This window comes from Engystomops pustulosus, chromosome 7, assembly GCF_040894005.1.
Source record: "Engystomops pustulosus chromosome 7, aEngPut4.maternal, whole genome shotgun sequence".
NCBI lineage: Eukaryota > Metazoa > Chordata > Amphibia > Anura > Leptodactylidae > Engystomops > Engystomops pustulosus.
Genome location: NC_092417.1, coordinates 98,877,001 through 98,898,459, shown reverse-complemented (window position 1 = coordinate 98,898,459; position 21,459 = coordinate 98,877,001). Strand labels below are relative to the sequence as shown.

The following is a 21,459-nucleotide window of genomic DNA, read 5'->3' as shown; positions in this document are numbered from 1 at the left end:
TTTGTTCCTAATCCCCTTCCTGCTAACCATTTCTTAACTTCATAAATACATGTGCAAGCTCAATAGACCTTCTTTTTAGTGCAAACATAGACAAAGAAACTGCCGCAGACACAATGATACATCTGGACCGATGGCCACAATCTTCTGTCCAAAAGATTACAATGCTATTATTATTAATGTTACTGTTTATGTCCTGTCATTTCTATTTTACATTCTTTTAATCACATTCTTGATAAAGGATAATAGTCAAAGAGGCATTATGTGCAGTGTGGAGTCTGATATCAGGAGTTTGGCAGCTATTCACAAAAGCAGAATTATGCAAGGGGTTAATTTTTAGCAAAGACAAAAAGGAGAAGGACCAATGTGTTTAACTTGGAAGGACACAGCCTGAGAGCTGCCAGACAGGTTTAGGCAGAGTAGCAGGGAAGAATTCTCTTTAATGAGGCACAGCTTCTGGCTCTGATAAGCTGTAGTGTGCAGGCTAGAGAACTACTGTATGACCTAGGGGGACAAAGATTTGACCCCACACATGTAGAGAGGGCAGTGCAGGTCTAACACAGTGCTACTGTGCCCCTGCCAAAATAGCCGAACTGAACAGGACTTTTCGTGAGAAGCTGAAGGCGCTGCTGTTCCTGGATTTTAGAAACAACATAAAGAGTCTTATTGATTCCTATAAACATTGCTGTTACCTAGAGTGGCTGACAAGCGTCAGACGGTCCGAGAGTCAGCAGCGTTATGCGTTCCCTTTCTGAGGACATCTTTTCTGCTCCGCGGCTTGCAAGTCGATGGCGACATGGTGGTTGTATTCCTGGAGTGAGCAGGAGAGGTAAGAGGCAAAACCTGATGAACAATGCAAAAAGCATCAAACCTATTGTAATTGAGAAATAATATAGAAATCTCATTTACTTAGTACTTTCTTACACAGCATCATATGGCTGTATTAGAAAACATTTAAAGTGACTATACTGTATACACACACTTTAACCTTGTCATTTTTAGCAATTTGGTCCTTTAGCTCAGTTTAAGTATGTTGAAGATATTGATGGAGGGAATGGATGGATGTAGTGAGCGTACATAAAAGTTTACTTATTTCTAATGAAAGCACCCAATATCACTGCAAGGTTAAGAAGTGGTGCCAACAGAATAACAAGGGGTTTGGTTATTTATCCAAGCGCAAATATGGGTCAGTACCGGGATGTTTGTGAACTCCTTTAATCTGCAACTGTTAAAAATGATGAAATAGTGGTGGGCCCCCAGAACTTTCAACATTTTTTTGTGCCAAATGTTATTTTTTTTTTTCTAATGATAAATTCAGTTGCTCTACTAGTATCCTTACATGATACCGGTAAAAGTGTAGTTATCATCTGATAAAGCTCTTTACTTTAGGAGATATCTAAAATGTATCTGTAACCACAAAGTACCCCCTAATTTTTCAAGTGGAACCATATATAATGGTCATCATCAGTGTACTCCAAAGCTGTGCTCACTGGGGCATATTTACTAAGTGTGGCTTGCTTGTGTATAATGCCGGGTGCACCAGATTCAGGATCTCTGGTGCCGGTTATTCATGGCACAACTTTTTTTTCTGGTCTATCTTTAACATGGGGCATGCAACACACTTCTGTCGGACTTGCATATCAAATCCTTTAAGTTTACATACCTTGGCCTTGGTATCAACCATTTGCTCAGTATGATGTCATCGGTGCATGCACTTTGATGGTCATGTTTTTTGTTGGGAAGAACAGTAGGTATGGAATAGGGATTCCATAAAAAGAGAGTTGTAGGATCTGATTAAATGGTTGGCAGTCAATGACCCATGTCAAATACAGAATCACAACTGTAATCAGAAGGGCAGTAATTCACTCTCATGGCAGAATATACAGTACAAGAAAACCGGTCAAGCAGCTTGTTATTCTTAGTTATTAATTATCTACAATTAGCTGAATATGAAACACCCAATATTTCCAGAGTCAGTCGGTTCCATTGCTGGGAGACCCTGCACCCCTCACATAAGACTGTCAGTGACCTCTTCAGAGTCATAGATAAGATCTACACAGGCTATGTTTGTGATTGTCTGCTGACACGATCTACCCAGAAACTCAAGACCAGTTACCACTCATTGACTTTCACTGTCTGCATCTGCTATACATACAGTACGCACATGACACCAATGCCTTCATGTGACTTGTGTTGTTGTATTTTAGATTGTCTTACCTGTTTACTAGATTGTTGGTGGTAAGCCTGTGAATGACCTAGGTGGGGCAGGGTTATATTTATGGTTGCAAGTCACTGACCTGTTTTTTATACCAGTACACATACAATACTATTAGTATTTTTCATCTCTAGGTATATAACTATCTATTAATTACCATTCATTTTGCTGATTTTTGTTGGTCAAAAGTTAACTGTAAAGTGATCCTCCCAAGTATAAACTGATAAGAGGGGATTTTGCTGCTAAAACTTAATTGATAAAACTTAAGTGCTAATTCTATTGGATAATTTAGTCACAGCTATAGGGTTCCCTACAGGACAAGTGGAGTGCTGCATATTCCTATTTGATTCAAGGGAGGCTGCATATAATACATACATGCTCCATGGACCATGTCCATTAGGCCAAGGGAAGCTCTTTGCAGCTAAAGGGGTCCCTCCAGACAACCCCTCTGATTTGTACATCCCATTGCATAGATTATAGGACATTCTGAAATTTCATCAGTAAACTTTTCATCCTGCCTGCTGACTGCTTTCAGTAGGAAAAATATAATTTTTTATCACTGCTCAAATGAATCAAAAATATAGATCTAGAGAAAATAGGCACCTGGGTAGATTTCTGAAACCATGTCCAATGAAAACTGAAAACAATGTCAGAACAGTTTACATTCAAAGGCTTCATTGTGAGTTATTGGTCTCTTTCAGACGTTTTCCCAAAACGGTTGGAATATATATGTACACTATATTTAATATAATGTATCCACAAATGTTTTATTTACTCAATTGTAATAATAAATACACACTGTGGTTTAAAAAAGCCTCATATATGAACACTTGTGTCCTTGATAAATCTGATGTAATGGCTGTAATAGCTTCTGGGGACAGTGAGTAGAAAGTGAGATGCAGACTTATGTGGTATCACTTACCAGCTAGTGTCCAGATCACACAATGATTCATTAAATTTACATCTCGTGCAAGGAGCAGCTGAATTATGCATGCTGCGGCTGAAGGCACATGTCCCTCCATATTACCTGGTAATAGATCTCATCATCATATTTGATAGTTTTCCTTATTTTCACTCTGTTTTTGTGCTTTTTAAAGTGTAGCTTTACTTGTAAATCACGGACAAGACATAATTATATTGTTAGATGTTATCCTCAGGGGAAGTTACTGTTTGCCACACAAATACATAGCTGTTTGTGTAATGGGTCCAACATGACTATCCATTTTGGTACATGGAGGTCAATCTATTATGTGTTGACATGCAGGATGTCCCAACAGTACCCCATTATGTTTTAGGGGCTAGCTACAATTCTATGATGAACAGTTTTACCAGTGTTTGGTACTGCTATCTATACACTAGAATCTTATAGCTTATGTGCACAGCGTTTTATAGTGCACATAATGGGATTGTATGGGAAATAACTAGCTGATCGTTCATGGTCTGACTGCTGGGACCTCCATCAACCACAAGAACGCACACCAAGCTCTCCAAAGAATGGGAATCTGGTTCTCTCTGATAGGTGGAGTGCCAAAACTAATATGGGTCCAGTCGCTCCATCCAATTTTAGCAGAATGACGAAAATTGCATGCACAGTGCTTAGCTATATCTGACTGCTCCCATAGGTAGTGAATGGAGAGGCAGGGCACCTGCTTGCCTTACCACTCCACCCATCAGTAAGAACGGGATCACCATCCTTTGGAGAGCTGAATGTCCCATTCTCTTGATGGTGGTGGTCACAGCAGTTGGACCCTGAACTATCAGCTATTACTAATATACTTTGTACAAGCCCTTTGAGGATCATATTAATTTACATGTACATGGTCTCTCTATTTATACATGTACCGAGCATTATTGGGCAATAATATAATTCATCACCCTTGTGCTGTATGATCTAATAGCTGTACAGTGTATGCATAAGGTCACAGTGTGGTCTCACTACACTGGTACTGTTAAGAATATTATTATGCTACTGTATAGTTGTGTTACCTCTGTGCTGTATGGTTTAATAGTTGTACAGTGTATACTAGTATTGATCTTACATTGGCACTGTGAAATGTATTGTTGGGCAATGACATCCCTAGTGTGCGCCATGCAGTTATAGTTGTACTGTGTATGGTGGTAGTGTTTTGCCACAACACGTCACTACTTTGGAACTATACAGAATATTATTAGGCAATAGCATAGTTTATTACCTCTGTGCTGTGTGTAATAGCTGTACAGTGTATGCCGGTATTGTTATGCCACAGTGTGATCTCACTACACTGGCACTGTAAGGAATATTATAAGGCAGTGTTGGCAAACCTATGGCATCATGTCAGAAGTGGCACTCAGAGCCATTTCTGTGGGCAAGCAGACCATCGCCCCAGGACAGAGTTCACCAAATAGGAGCAAACCTTCCTGCACGCAACACTTCATTGACTGTTTGGAACGGCGAGAAAAGTGAGAAGGTGATGACAGAACTGCATTATCTTTGAAGCTCCACCTGCTGGACCCGCCATTCTTTCTCTACAGAGAGACCCTGGAGACAAGCTACAATGAGTCTGAATTTGCCTTCCTTATTTCAACTGTATTGGTGGCCTCAGGGGGCCGATACCATTGAAAGATGTGGAAGAACGGGTAGCAATAAGTTACTGCTTAAAATACCATGTTGGCACTTCACGGTAAATAAGTGGATTTTGATTGTAGTTTGGGCACTCCGTCTCCAAAAGGTTCGCCATCAATGTTATTAAGGCAATAACATAGTTTTATTACCTCTGTGCTGTATTTGCTCCATGTAGTGCTTTTAGTGGAGCAATATCAATAATATTTACTGCAGGTATACAATGTTCTTGTTTTACCTGAAGATTTTGTTTTCAAAGCTATTTTCTTACAGGAAATCTACCTTCAAAGTCAAGCATGATAAACCAAGCACCGTGACGGTGGTAATCTTGTTATGGCCTTCTTCCTACTAAAATTTACACAGCAATGCTAACTGCACAAGTGATGAGGAAGCAGAGGGAGAGTGAGACAATGTAACAGCCTGTGAAGCCAGATGACAAAGGGCCGAGGGTAGCCCCTCAGGCACATTGGTATAATTTTAATAGTTGATTTTAAACGAAAGAATAGATAACAACTATAAGAAGATTATCACAGTAACAGTGCCTCGATCTATGGATAAGTGACCCTGGTTTGATGTTGATGGCAGATTTCCTTTACGAGGGCCCCACACATGGTTCTCCTAGGGTACCTGCTGACCTTGCCATTTATAATATTTTGGCATAAAAATGATCTTTAAATTGGTAATTTTGACCCCCTCAGTGGTAGTAGGACATAATGTTTGAACATAATACATTACCAAACTCATTGCCACAATAGTCACATGGACCAGTAATCATAGACAGGCTCCATTAAATCATTGGAGAAAATTATAATGTTAATGCCAAAGGGAAAGCTAATTAACAGTCTCCAAACTGTAACAAAGGTCATGATGGGTATGGTATGCAATCATCAGGGGTGGGAGCCATACGTGCCAGCTTTCTGATGAGACTGATTTAGCCTATGTAATTACAGTTAATAATCCTTATTGGGAAATATGATATGTCTGTTAAATATACATAAACAAGGGGTATTTATTATAATTGAACGGTTGCTACACCTGCAAAGGGCGCACAGTGGCAATAAGCATGAGTATAGGTAACTTTGAGATACCATAGATTTAACAAATAATGCTGGATTGATCAACCTCTTCATTCACCATAAGTAGGACCCTCTTCCTGGATTATAGTCCTTGTGGTTTTTTATTGACAATTATTTTATTACATTTGTATATTATGGACTATTTCTATAAGTTATAGTAATTAAATGGGTATATTTCATATCATATGAATTTTACTAACAACTGAATGAATATATAGAATTTTTAAGAGTAATTGAATTATTAGATTTTTTATTTTATACATTTTATACATTTCATGATTTCTACTACTAAATAAATATTAATTTCTACAAATAACCAATCTTATTAGTGCCCATGTTGTTTCAATATGGGTAAGGGCATCACTATAACCAGAAAACAAGATCTATGCTGTTGCCAGGCTTATGCCATAGAGTTCTCAGTGTCACAATATGATAAATGCAGCTATAGAGTCAGAAAGGATCCAGAAATGTAGTTGTTCCTTTAACCAAATTACAACTGAAGAAAAAAGGTATTCTTATGTCTAAAAAAAAAAAAATCTTCATCAGCAGAGTATCAGCAGAACAGGATGGTGTATTGGGAATTCTGTGATACTGTCACACCGTGTAAATATGCTGCACGCAGTGTTTTTCTATCAGGAGTGTCCCTGAAGCACTGTCCTCATGTCACCATGTGATCAACTAAGTACACGAATATAAAGTATACATACACTATGGAGAAAAGGGCAGGAAACTCTCTCTACGAATCACGACTTGATAAAATAGAAGCAATTGGCCCTATAATGTCTTAAAATTTGGTAAAATAGCTTACAGAACCATCATTACCAGCAATAACTTGAAGTAATTGGGGGAGATTTATCAGAAGTGTCTGAGAGCAAAACTGATTTAGTTGCTTATGGCGATCAATAAGAGTTCAGCTTTCATTTTATAAACTGCTGTTGGAAAATGAAAGCTGAGCTCTGATTGGTTGCCATGAGCAGAATAGTTTTGCTCTCATACACTGAGAGCAGAATCTCCCCCAATGACTGCAAGGTGTGCAGGTCCCATGGCTGCAAAACAAGCTAGTCATCACCCCTCCAACAGTGTTCAGCTGGCATGAGGTGCTTGTGCTGATATTCACTATTGGGAAACGTGTCCCCTTTGGTCCCTTCTGCTGCACACTGTTTCACTATTCATGTGCTTTGTTAAAGGGGTATTCGCATTTGAGCATACTTTTAATTAATTTGCCATATATATACACATCTTCAACTAGATGTTGTCCCTTAGAAACAAGATAGCAGCCCTTGAATATGAACACCCCGTACTCCCCAGCGGTGGCCAGACACTAATGAGATGCTCAACTACGAGTAGTGTCGTGTGCAATCACTCCAGCAACAGAGGTCATATCCAATAACATCAATCTCATTTCTAAGGGATAACATGGCTACATTTATGGGAAATTATCTTTACACAGGTACATTTTTTAATAGCACGCAACTGAAGAAATGTGTATATATCAATATATATATATAGCAGATGAATTAAATTAAATCTGAATGCAGTGATAGGAATAACCCCCTAAGCTGCAGCTTTTCCATGCTGTTATGTTGGAACCCCATCCAGATAAACCATACTTGTTAAATGGGTATTCTCACGGAGACAAGTTTCTTATATGTACTCAGGATAACAAAATAACACATTCTCTAATTCACTGTTATTAACAAAAATACAGCATTTCACAGATATAATTCCAACCTGTCCCTATCAGTCCTGGTGTACAAAATTTAAGTTGCCTCTAGATCTCACCCTGGATCTTCTGAGTTTAGGGTCGGCATCATCTTGTTCTTCTGTCTTACGCTGCACTGAGCTGAACTGCTCTTTGCCCCCTGCATGGGCTCTGACCCTTGCATTCCAGGAGGAGCTCACACACACACTGACGTCTTGCAGGCAAACAACACGTCACATTGTGAGGAGAATAAAGCTGCAAGCTACAGACAGCTAAGGTCTGTATCCAGGGGAGCGTGAGGGAGGTATATAGTAGAACAGTGTGTGTGTTATAGGTGAGTTAACAGAGCTGAATTATGTAATTGTGTGTAATAGGCATCTTATGGATCTCATCATCTCCGATCTGTCAGATACTAGCATTATGTTCAGAAGCTAAATGAAAGTGTATATAAACCTGTACCCTGATCATCTCACCACATTGTCAGCTCACAAAACTAGATGGATCAATATGTATCTACTTAGAGATTCATAGCCCACTCTCGGGAATTTTACACTGACAATCACTGAGTGATAGCTAAAACAGCAATAAAACTGAATAAAATTGTAAAGTAAGGGGTTAAAATTATCTTTATTGTGTAAACATCACTAATGAAGTGACATCTGATAATTTTCTTTCATGGGAAAACCTCTTTAACCCTTTCACGACCCGTGATGTAATAGCACGTCACAGGTTGGCTGCGGGTGACATCATCGGGGAGCAGCAATCCGTTGCTACGATCCTTTTCAATCCATTGATTACAATGTTCGATTTGCACATTGTAATGAATGAGGAGGAAAATACCCATATACTGCTACTGCTACTACAGAAAAATGGCAGCATATGGTAGGATCAATCGGACAACCTAAGGTTAAAGTACTCTAGGGAGTCTGAAAAATAGTAAAAGTAAAAATTTAAAAAAATAAAAATTTATAATAAAAAAACTAAAAATTCAAATCACCCCCCTTTCCCTAGAACTGATATAAATAAACAGTAATAATCACAAACACATTAGGTATCGCTGCAACCGAAAATGCCTGTTCTATCAATATATAATAACCGTTTTTTACTGCATTTAACCCTATAACAGAAAATAGCGCCCAAAGCCGAAAATGGCACTTTCTTGCCCTTTGGAAAAATATAAAAAAATCTATATAAAAAGATCAAAAGGTCGTACGGTCCTAAAAATGGTAGCATTGAAAACTTCATCAAAAGTCGCAAAAAAATATACCACAGCTCCGTACACCGAAGTATGAAAAAGTTATTAGCGCCAGAAGATGGAAAAATAATAAATATTCTACACAGTTTTTAATTTTTGTAAATGTAGGAAAAAAACATCATAAAACTTATACAAATTTGATATCCCCGTGATCGAACCGACCCAAAGAATAAAGTAGACATGTCATTTGTGGCGCACAGTGAAAGCTGTAAATTCCAAGCCCACAAGAAAACGCTGCAAATACATTTTTTCACCAATTTCACAGCATTTTGAATTTTTTTCCAGCTCCCCAGTACATGGCATGGAAGAATAAATACCATCACTATGAAGTGCAATTTGTTACACAGAAAACAAGCTGTCACAGAGTTCTTTACGTGTAAAACAAAAAAAGTTATTGTGGGAAGTGAAAAATAAAAAACCATAAAAAGGGCGAGGTCCTTAAAGTGTTAAAGGAAATCTACCATCAAAATCAAGCATGGTAAATCAGGGATGTTTACACACAGTTCCAGACACTTTGACTGTGGTAATCTTCTTATATCTGCTTCCTTCTTTCTAAAATCAACTCTTATGCTCAAATTCTGGCAATGAAACAGAAGGGCTCACAGGCTGCTAGACTGTCTAAGCATCCCCCCCCCTGATGTACTCTCACTGCAGAAGAGGAAGTTTCAACACACCTTGGAAGGAGGCACACTGCAACAGCCTGTGAATCTGCATCACAGAGGGGCTTTGGTAAACCCCCAGGCTTATTAGCATAATTGTAAACATTGAGTAGGTTTATCATGTACAATTTTGAAATAGTTTCTATAAAGAAAACCTGTTGGAGGTATATTTTTCTTTTGTTTGAATAAAACATTTATTACATATGTACTATTTTTGTCTTATAACACACTTTCTTCTTTGTGTAATATTCTTTAAAACAAACCTGTCACTAATGTCATTTCCAATAGCCCCTATGCCATGCAGCAATCTGAATAATTTCAATACTTTATGTAAGCTTAATTCACCTTATATGGCACCCTACCAGTAGCATGACGTGAGGGGCACTTATCTCAGCCCTAGAGAATTGTAAAGCCTCAGTTTGCTGCCATACACAGTGTCTGCTGTTACTATGGCCCCCATGGTTACAGCAGGGACTGTGTATGGCGGTGATCACACTGTACATTGCTTGAGAAAGGCCGACAGCGCCGAAACGCTGCCTGTTGTGGAACACTATTTCCACACCCATAACTGTTTTTGGGGTTCTCTTACACCCCCCTGTAGACAATGTAATGTTGTGTATTGTAGATAGATATGACAGCAGGGTGTCGCCTGGTTTTAGGAGATAGATATAAGATGGATCCATAGAAGACAGGTATGAGCCAACACACACAGACCATAGGCAGGGCCAGTTCTAGACAAAGTGAGGCCCTGGGCAAAATTAAAAGTGGGGCCCCAAAATAAACTATTTAATGACCAGTCACAGTCAGCAAGAGGCTCCCTTTAGTATGGTAAAACAAACTGTAATATTGGATATTTTAGAGATGATAGGGAGATTGATGGGCAGCATGGTGTAGCAGTGGTTAGCACTACAGCCTTGCAGCGCTGGTCAACATCTGCAAAGAGTTTGTATGTTCTCTCTGTGTTTGCGTGGGTTTCCTCTGCGTAATCTGTGTGCACTATATAAATAAAGAAATGATTAATTATTATTATGATAGAAGATAAATATGAAAGATGATAGAGAAATCCAGATGCAGAACTATGAAGTAGATGATATATACAGGAGATGGGTATGAGAGATAAATACAGTAGAAGAGAAATAGAAGATTGATTAATAAATAGAGAAAAAACAAGATATATAAATGGTCAGATTATATGAGATAGATAACTAGACTGATGGATATATAGACAGGAGATAGATGATAAGCATCTTCACCCGGAATTAAACCAACGGGTATTAACCCTTTCACCCCCGGCATTTCTGGATATTTTGTTGCGTTATTGACGCAACAATTTTTACAATTTCGACATGTTAATATGTAGTCACATTAGGCGAAGAAGATCGAATATTTATCGTATCAGTCAATTTTCGCAAAAAATAAAATGATCACGAAATAAAAGGCAATAAGAGAAAGTGTGTTCTTAGATAGTTCTGCATAGAGAAGGGTTAAAAACATGAATATTAGTTGATATTGTTTCTTATCAGAATGTAGTAACATATAAAGTAAATATTTCCATTATCTGTTAGTTGCAGCAGCTCCTGTGTGCAGCAAATGCTCCCTGCAGCCTGATGGCTAAGAATCTGGAGGGGGCTACACTTCAGGGGGCTGTATCTCTGGCTCTGAGTCTCCTCTTTTATATGAATCTATGAATTTGTTTTTAAGTATAAGGAAAATGGAGATATTAACTGTTAAACTGCCGTCGGGAGTGATTTTTATATGTAAAAATGGCACCTGATATTCTCACTTTAAACCTGAATATCTCTGGATCCATGGCACCTAGAAACAAAATTCAAGATTCATTTGAAAGAAGAGATTCTCCCCCTTCCAATTGCCCACTTTGCCTACCCATAGCGCCGGCCCTGACCATAGGTGGATAGAAGAAAACAGTAAATAACTATGACATATTTCTTCTCCTAATCTAGTCCATCTCCCAGCTAGCTCCACTACTCTATGTGCACCTACGTGTCATAGATATCCCGCTCAAATCTAAACTATGTCATTTTCATTATAATTTCTCACCCCTCAGCCTTCAATAATAACAACAACGTAGACTGTGACGTGGTAGCCATCACGTGACTCATTTGTCAGCGCTGGCCATTCACCTGCCTCCTGACAAGCACCTGTTGCCTCGACACACTTCATTGGCTGACAAGCGACAGCGGCACCGTGACCGCGGCCAATCACCTTTCCTGTTGCGCCTGTCAGTAGCACATGCTGGCTTTCTTACGTCACACGCCAATCATTTGTTTCCACTCCGCCCAGGGGAGGTGCAACTACGTCAGCCGTCGTACAACTTATGTCAGTGCATGCCACGGCTCAGCTCCTCCCTTAGTTACCGTCACTACCGTGTTGGCTCCCATAACACGCCCCTAGTAACAGTCGCCTGCCAATCAGTGCTGAAACCATTCCTACTCTTTGGAGCTGTCTCTGCTCAGAGAGGCCACGCCTCGCGCCTGCGCACTACCCTGTCAGTAGGGGGGCGTGCCGTCGGTTCCTGTCAGTGTGTGAGCGCAGACCGGAGGGAGCACCGGGACTTACCGACTTATCGTCGCATCTCTTGCGGGCCTGGGCGGCCATGCCCTCCGACTTCATATCGCTGCTCAGTGCCGACCTTGACCTTGAGTCGCCGAAATCCCTGTATTCTAGAGGTGAGCGGGGACCCCGGGGGCGGCTGTGCTGGAGAGGGCACACGAGTGACCGGACACCTTTGTTCTCACCTGAAGCTTTGGCTTCTCTCCTGACTTTGGTTGCCGCCAAGGATTCTGGGACAATAACAATGCTTCTGGTAACCATGTAGAGGGTGGGTGTCACGTGGTGTGACCTGCAGGGGGCGACTTATACTTGGAGCAAGAGCTTGCACTCGATGCCTGTGTGACCTGCGGAGGCTCATGAGTCTGGGCACATGTTACCACATCTGCGGTACTACCAGTGTGAGCCTATAGCAGTGACTCATGTAGGTACCAGTGTGACAGAGCCATCACACTAGATATCCGTCCTATGTGATCAGTCCTGCTGCATGACCAGTCCATGTATCCTTGCCCCCTTCCCAATATATCAAGATCTACTTGGGCTTATGTGTATAAATGGGGTTTTGTGGAATGTTATCTGTTCCTTGACTTTACCTGATTGTATCCCCCTTTTTCAGGACTATCATATTCCGTCCATACAGATGTGCTCCTGTCATTTTCACCCATCTGTAGTAGCTGCTTTCCTTACAGGGGACTTGCTAGTCCAGTTCAGAGTAGTACTACATTAACTTGTCAAGTGTAAATAGATTCTTCTCTTTCTAACCTGTCACCTAGAAGAAGGTGGATTTCTCCCTGAGGACAGTTCCCTCCTAGCACGGCCTGCTTGTGTATATACCATAAACATGTTTTTTTTCCTTCAAGTGACTTTTCTTTGTTAAATCTGTTTCTGGGTAAGCTGCAGATGGCTACTATGATTTTTTTGCAACCTTTATGGCTTCCACAAACATCCAACATGTCTGTTTGTGATGATGGGTGTTGTAGTACACTACAGCTGTGGAGCCACAAGTTGCAGACCACTTATTGGTCCCTGGAGGACAGAGCCCATAGACATGGCTGGTGTCCTGCACAGCATATGAACTCTGTGCATGAATGTGGACCTCATGTAGCACCCCTGAATACTGCGCCTATGGATGCTTTGTTTTTTCATTGTGCAAATAGCAATAGAAACTTTATAATCCTTTGTAAATCATAAGCAGATCGGATTGCTACCTGTGTATAGCTGTAAGAGTATGAAGCATGATTATTGCAGTCGCTTGAGAAGATTAACTGTTTGGGAACATCACAGATATTGCCAGCCACTTTTATGGATATATTGTGGGTTTGACCATTTTTTTTAGACTTATATTGACCATGAGTGCTGGATTTTTTTTCCATTGGCTTTATGATGGTCATCCTGTTAAAACAATACAGTACATATCTCCTTGATATGATTTTCCTTCTAATGGGTAACAGTAGATTGCACACCAAATATTTCCAAGTTAGTTTTTAAGATGTTCCATTAGTTTGTAAAAGTGAGGGCCATCTCCCTGCTTATCACTGGAGTGTAGACCCCAACATATACAGTAAATTGGCCCTGCAAGAATAAGCCCTTCACTGAGGGATCAGCTCTAAAGGTGAGCAATTATTTTCTGTGCAGTGCCACCACAGGTCAAATGATTGCAACGGAACTGAACACAGTGGATTCTCTGTACAAAAGTATCTAAACAGAGGAACAAGATGTTTCTACTCTCTTATAGATGAAGGTCCACAACAGGAAACACTGCTCCATTTACTGAAGTCTCCCTGTTGTCTAATCTTTAAATCCCCAAAGCAAATCTGTTATTTTCAGTGACTTTTCAGGATAGTCCAGAATGTTTGTATATCAGCAATAACATGATTTTTGGTTATTTTAATATTTTACCAAATTTTTAGCAGTTTCCTCTCTACGGGGTTTGAGGCTAGCTTCTAACTCTTCCCCAATACTTGTAGAGGATAATATAAGGCTCCTTACACACTAGTGTGTGCGATGCTTCCAGCTCGCATCACACTTGCAGCATGCGCTGGCAGGAACGTCCGGCCCAAACGATGAGTAACCGGAACTGAACTCATCATGTCAGTTCAGTTCTGGTTGTCAGTGCTCTGGCTGGACACATCACACTCACTACTATAAGGAGCCTAAGCCTTTTAGTAGCATCTGCAGAGTCATAGAGGGGGTAGTAGTACTAAGCTGTATTTATGTGAAAAAAGCACTTGGGGTATGCTAGAAGATTCCTATTCAGCTGCAGCAGTCTCTGTGTCTCTCTCGATTAATCCTAAACTTCTATGTACATATGTAGTGTCACATTTCTGTGAGCATTGGTTTGAAAACTGTTTGAATCTTCGAAGCAAAAACTATTTATGGATATAACTCATGGAGTTCAGTTCCCGGTAGTGTGGTCAGTCCGTGACAGTGATTTTCACTGACTCCAGTGTGAATCCACCCCAAGGCTTTTAAAGAACGAGTTCTACAGACTCTTTCAGTGATTTCTTGCTATGACATTACTTCAGCAGATTGGACTTTTTTCATTGAGACAACTGGGTAACTTCAGTCCTGCCAGCACCCATAGAGTAGATCTGATGAATACCAGGAACCCTGTATCCAAGGTGCCTACAAAGTTGCTTACATGTACTATATTGTCTAATGGATCAGCAAGATGCTCTTTTGTTAACCACTAATTGCTATTAGAGGCACAGAGACAACATTTATACCATTTACAAATGACCATGCCTTGAAACTGAGTAGTTGTAGCCTCAAATCCTTTTCGGCACTTACATTAGTACATTTAAATTAAATCTATCATCAAAATCCATCATGATAAACCAGGGACACTTCCTTATTTATCCAGGCGCAGTGACTATAGTTATCTTCTTATATTTATTATCCATGGCCTCCTTCCTTCTAAAATCAACTTTTGCAATGATGTTAATCAGCCAGAACTACCTCTGCTGCTGTGAGATCACATCTGGTGGGGTTGATGGGAGGCCTGGGAGTACTGCGAGAACAGAGGGGGAGACAGTGTAACGGCAAGTGAACATTCAGCACTGAGGAGCTATGGTAAAGCCCCCAGAGCCCTTCTTGTTCATTAGCATAATTTAAAAGGTTTATTTTAGAAGGATGGAGGACATGGATAACACGTATAAGATTACCATGGTCATAGGGCCTAGATCTGTGAGTAAAACCCCTGGGCGTAGCATATGGCTCTGTGCAGGAAGGCTCCCTTCTCCATAGGAAGCAGCCATCGGTGCTGTGGGTGAAACGGCTATTCAAAAAGAGATTGCCTATTGAAATTAATGTGGCCAAGTACCGATATTAAAACAGTACCGCATGACCATGAAAAAAAATGTGTGTGTCTAATTGGCCCTCGTTTATCATGCTTTTTTTTTTTTTTTTAAAAACTTCTTTATTGTAAAGCGCAATAAATAGAACAGAACATCAGACTTTTGAACAAATCATGCTTACAATCTTGTACAGTGTAACATTGTCATTGCCTGAGATTCGAGATAACAAGTAAACAGTAATAAACATCAAGTATATGCCATTGACCAGTTGAGTTGTCTTATTCTGTCACAGCCAAGTGTGCTTTTTATAATAATATAATAATTGAGGAGGAATAATGTTTGATTGGGTGTGCTTTGCTGGATTTTCTTAGAACTACGATGCAGATGCTCCGGCTCCCCTCCACTCTAGGAGACAGGGTTTTGGGTCCGGGTTGTATTCTATAAATCTCTCATGGCTATTCTAAGTCTAGGCGGCGAATAGTTGGTCGTTGGTGTGTCGCACCAGTCCCCCCAAATACGGTTGAACTTGTCCGGTTTTTGTCTGTGTTTATAGATCATTTTTTCATATGGTAGTATTTGGTTCACCTGTAGCTTCCACATACTTAGGGTAGGAGTTTTAGGGGAGTACCACCTCAGTGCTATACGTTTCCGGGCCATAAACAATGTTTCTTGTAAGAATATTATTTGGTAATGAGTCCAATTTACATCAGGAATTAGGCCCACTAAACATCTCAGGGGAATGAGGTAGTGGAACCGGTAAGATAGTTGTAAGGAAATTTGTTACGTTCTCCCAAAATCTTTGGATTGGAGCGCAACTCCAACTCGTGTGCCAAAAGTCTGCGTCAAGGTTTCTGCACCTGGGGCACGATGTGGTTGGTACTCGACCCATATGTCTCAGTCGCGCAGGAGTCAGGTATGCTTGATGCGTGAAATATAGCTGGATAAGTCTGTTGTTTATTGATGGGGAGACTTTAAGGTGTGAAGAGAGAAAGTCAGGGATAGATTCTTCCTCTAGCGAGGGGATGCAAGCCTTCATCATGCTTAATTGTAATGGTATATTTCTTTCAAGTGCCCTGGCTATGGTCAGGTGGCACATTTAAGCCAAATTTTTATTTCTTTCTGGAAAAAGTGGTATTTGGGCAGGGGGGTGGGGCGTCTGTGAAAGCTGAAACTAAAATTCTAGATCGCTTCATTGTTTTTCAGTGACCGATAGTGTATAGACCAATTCTGGAGGATGGCTGCTTTTTTCCCTTTATTTCTAAAATGAATGCTACCCTATTAATAGATGAGAGTAAAACACCCCTTTAAATAACTTTCCTGAAATTGTGAATATTTTTTTTCTGTGAATGTAATTACCAATCCTCATTGTAGTTTAAGTTCATGTAACAGGGGAATTAGGATGAGCGGAGAAGTTTGTAGGTTTGAGGGCAGCAGAGTAGAGGAATTTACAATGAATGTAAATGAATTGGTTTCATTTTTAGTAGAATGTGACTTTCCAGTTTACGTATTGGCAGTGAAGTCAGTCTCCTTTATGTCATCCTCTGCTAAAGGGTGTTTCATTTCTCCTATTTTTGTCACTTAATATTAGTGCTGTCTGCACCTATTTGTCTTTCAGGTTTTTGCTTGCCCCCCATTATAAAATCTCACATGTCATATAGAGTATCAGTCGCTTTCACGTAACAGAGGCTGGCAAGTTCTTCATAATACTGTGAAAGTGCCAGGAGCTGCTTATCAGTCAGGTCATTTGGGCATGAAGCCAGGCGCTTCACCAGGAAGCACTGGCATCACTTTTTGTTACTGCTTGGTAGAATATTGGTAGACTGCCAAAAAAACACCGACTTGAGGAGCCAATTTAGCTTTCTTATTGGTCAGACAAATAAAGCCGTCATTGATGTGAATAGAAAACATTCCAATTAAGTTAATCCCAATGATCAAACTTGCCACATTTAAAGGGGTTCTCCATGTCGCCTGCCTAGGTATGTGTATTGGATATCACTGTGAAGTTTAGGGTGACGGAGGAGATTACTCCTGTCATTTGGACTAATGTAGGAAGCTGCAATGGAGCGATTCCTTTAATCCAGCATTTGCTTTTCCAGACAGTCTAATAATTTCCTGTTTCCAGTAAAGAATTAATGTGAAATTTTACAGTGTCTGAAACTAAAGGAGAAGCAGTTTGGAAATGTTTCTCATTAATACTTGTGTTTGAAAGATCCTTTCGTAATTTCCTATAGAAATTTCTGGCAATGAGTAGCAATTTGTACATCTGAATAATGCTTCCAGAAATCCATGACATCTGCATAACCAAAAATAAATGCATTTCATTGATACCAGACTAAAGGTGCCGTACAAGGCTGCTTGGACCTAATCGGCAGCACCTTGACTGGTCCTGGCTTTGTAATAGGAATCGCTATTCAGTTCTGCAATGTGTTTAATGCATCATTTAAAGGCAAAGAAGGTCTTGCGGTCTCTGCTTTACACGTTCTCTTCTCTTCCAGCTTTTACACACTACTGTAATGTAAAGTGATAGGATTACGCTGAATTTCTTAGTGTTCTTACAGTCAGATGTTTCTATTTTATTCTCACTAACAGTAGATGTTTCCTTCTACCCCTTGAGACAAGCAGGTGTTTCAGGTGCCGCGGGTATGTAGCATACACATGCATGTCTGTTACCATGGGACCTGGCCTGCCTTGTCAAGGTCATTCCCTCGGCACGGTTGTCCTTGGTTTTGTTTGAGGAGGAGTCGGAGCTGTGGAGGGCTCGGAGGAAATAGCCGAACAATGCACAGCACCCGCCTGGCCCACATACTCTCCTTCCCAGGACTTGTATCCAGCGTCTTCAACTTTCTGTGAGGCATAAAGTCCAGGACGCTTTTGATCTCAGAGTAATGTGACTTTGACATGTGAGGTCACGGAAAGGACTAGATCTAGTGGTTTCCCTTGGAAGTGACAGAATCTGATGGCAGGATTGTTTCCAGCTTCTTTAAACGGCTTGGCAGGTCCATTCACGTGGATGCCAAAACTAGGAGTTATTTTTGGGTACAGATGCATTGTGTACTCTCGTCCAGTCAACACTATGGGGAAATTAAAAAAACCCAACAACCCACAACGCTGCTATTTTCATGTCACAGGGGCTGAGTTGTTAGTATCTGCAGGATATTAATCCAGGGGCAGGCTTCCCTCCTGGATCACAAACTCCGTTGTAAGCTGGACTGACGTAGGCTTAAACTCCAAAGTATCTTAGCAGCCTAGAAAAATGCCGTCTCCAGCACAGAGGTTATTACAGAGTGCTGAGTCCCACAAAGCTATGGAGTGGATGGAAAATGAGCGATCCAGAGGACCAGACCTTGTGCACTTTAACCTGTTGATCACCAGTAGGGATGTCAGGCGTAAAACAAGAGTCAAAGGAATAGAAATCCTTAGCATGAAGCCATTTCCCTGGCTGTACATTTGTGCACACATTAACTATATGGTAATAAGTAGCCAGGTTCAGGGGTTACGGTGGGTTCTTGGTACATCATCAAACTCTGTTCCTATCATACAAGACTTTTCTGGAGCATAGAAATCTGACACGGTCTCCGATTAGTGAGAAATGTATACAGTACATAAACAAAAAGCTCACTGATAAAGTACAATAGCTTTATCTTTTGGTGCCAATTGATGATGATAATGATAAAATTTGCTTAAAATGTTGGGAGTCCTTTATGGCATATATATCGTAGGCAAGAGATGTATTCTTAAAGCAAATCTGACATCATATTTACTCATGGCAGACTGTCCAAACTTACATGCTGGTCTATATACTTCTAAAAAACACTATATAAAAGTATGGAAATGAGGCGGGGGTGCTATGGCTAGGTCATCAGAGTAACTCTTAGCTCTCCCGTCTGATATGCACCCCCCCCCCCCACTCTCTTCACGCTCTGCAAAAAGCCGGTGACGTCTTGATCAGTGGGCAGGACCGAACTAAAATGAAGAGAGCCAAGAGGCGATCCGGTGACCGCCAGAGCAACTCTGGCTCACTTCCATATTTTTGTCAAATATTATTAGAAGTATTCAGACATCATTCCATTACATAAGAATAGTGGGCCAGGGACTTTGCAAATGGCCAGCATGTAAGTTTAGACAGTCTGCCATCCGTAAATCTCTGTTAATTTAGCTTATCATCATTGAAAGTAGCAACAAGCTTGTAAGAACACCTCCAACAGATTTTGGGTGTATTTACAGTAGATTTTAGTGTAGAAATTTGATTTTTTTTTTTTTTTTTTACATGGTTCTCTGCCTCTTCCTAGTGGGGTACACACTGCAGCTGAAAATAATCCAGACTTGCCCTCAGTTTGACCAATATAAGCCGCTGCTGTAGATTGTATGGTTAGTAGCTTGTGTCACACCTTGCTTCTCTGAGGTCCTGTTGGCATTGTACATTCCAGCACTAACTCCACCTCCAGCATTCTCCTAAGGTTCAGAGGCTGGGGAGAAGTGAATCCAGCATAATAAACTGATGTATACAGACTGATGCCAGCAGGGTACAGGTCAGTGATATACCACATCTCTATTACAGAGATGTGTGTTTGTCAGATGTTTTTATCACATACAGAAATACAAGTGCAATCATATTATGAGTAACAAAAGCTTTTATTGACAGTTAGAAGGAGTTACTGCAGCAAGTCAATATTTGCAGTGTTGACCCTTATTCAGTACCTCTGCAATTCTCCCTGGCAGCTCTCAATCGACTTCTGGACCAAATCCTGACTGATAGCCGTCCATTCCTGCACAATCAATGCTTGCATTTTGTCACAATTTGTTGGTCTTTGTTTGTCCACCCATCTCTTGATGATTCACAATTTCTCAATGGGATTAAGATCTGGGGAGTTTCCAGGCCATGGACCCAAAATCTCTATGTTTTGTTCCCTGAGCCATTTAGTTATCACCTTTGCTTTATGGCAAGGTGCTCCATCATGCTGGAAAAGGCATTGTTGATCACCAAACTGCTCTTGGACGGTTGGGAGAAGTTGCTCTTGGAGGACATTCTGGCACCATTCTTTATTCATGGATGTGTTTTTAGGCAAGACTGTGAGAGACTATTTCCTTGGCTGAGAAGCAACTCCACACATGAATGGTTGCAGGATGCTTTACAGTTGGCATGAGACAAGACTGGTTGTATCGCTCACCTTGTCTTCTCCAAACAAGCTGTTTTCCAGATGTTCCAAACAATTGGAAAGGGGATTCATTAGAGACAATGACTTTACCCCAGTCCTCAGCAGTCCACTCCCTGTACTTTTTGCAGAATATCAGTCTGTCCCTGATGTTTTTTCTGGGGAGAAGTGGCTTCTTTGTTGCCCTCCTTGACGCCAGGCCTTGCTCCAAGAGGCTCCGCCACACAGTGCGTGCAGATGCACTCACACCTTCCTGCTGCAATTCCTAAACAAGCTCTGCACTGCTGGTCTGCCGAAGCTGAAACAGTTTTAAGAGACGGTCCTGGCACTTGCTGGTCCTTCTTGGGTGCCCTGGAGCCCTTTTGGCAACAATGGAACCTCTCTCCTTGAATTCCTTGATGATGCGATAGATTGGTGACTGAGGTGCAATCTTTCTAGCTGCGATACTCTTCCCTGTTAGGCCAGTTTTGTCCAGTGCAATGATGACTGCACGTGTTTCTATAGAGATAACCATGGTTAACAGAAGAGAAACAATGATACCAAGCACTAGCCTCCTTTTAAAGTGTCCAGTGGTGTGATTCTTACTTCATCATGACAGATTGATCTCCAGCTCTGTCCTCATACACACCCACACCTGTGTTACTGGAGCAAATCACTGAAACGATGTAAGCTGCTCCTGTTAAGGCAGGCATGCAATGAAGTTGAAATGTGTTGTGGGGGAAATAGTTCATTTTCTAGGCAAATATTGACTTTGCGATTAATAGCTGTTAAGCTGATCACTCTTTATAACATTCTGGAGTGTATGCAAATTGCCATTATAAAACCTGATGCAGTAGACTTTGTAAAAATTAACATTTATATCATTCTCAAAACTTATGGCCATGACTGTATAACAGCATGCACCAACGACAGGTACCACTTCTGGTCACTGGTGCCCCC

General features: G+C 40.7%; 1 protein-coding gene across 3 annotated transcripts in view; it reads left to right on the top strand.

Moving 5' to 3' along the window:
• The first annotated feature begins 682 nt into the window (after window positions 1-682).
• Window positions 683-21,459, top strand: part of NFAT5 (nuclear factor of activated T cells 5) — a 79,153-nt gene continuing 58,376 nt past the window's right edge. Inside the window, exon 1 of one of the 3 annotated variants that reach the window (XM_072117364.1) lies at window positions 683-826. In XM_072117364.1, the coding sequence (XP_071973465.1) occupies window positions 736-826 (91 nt within the window). In that variant the 5' untranslated portion in view covers window positions 683-735. Of the gene's footprint in view, window positions 827-11,904; window positions 12,191-21,459 lie in introns of those variants that run through there. The other 2 variants (XM_072117360.1, XM_072117361.1) reach the window with 2 other exon arrangements.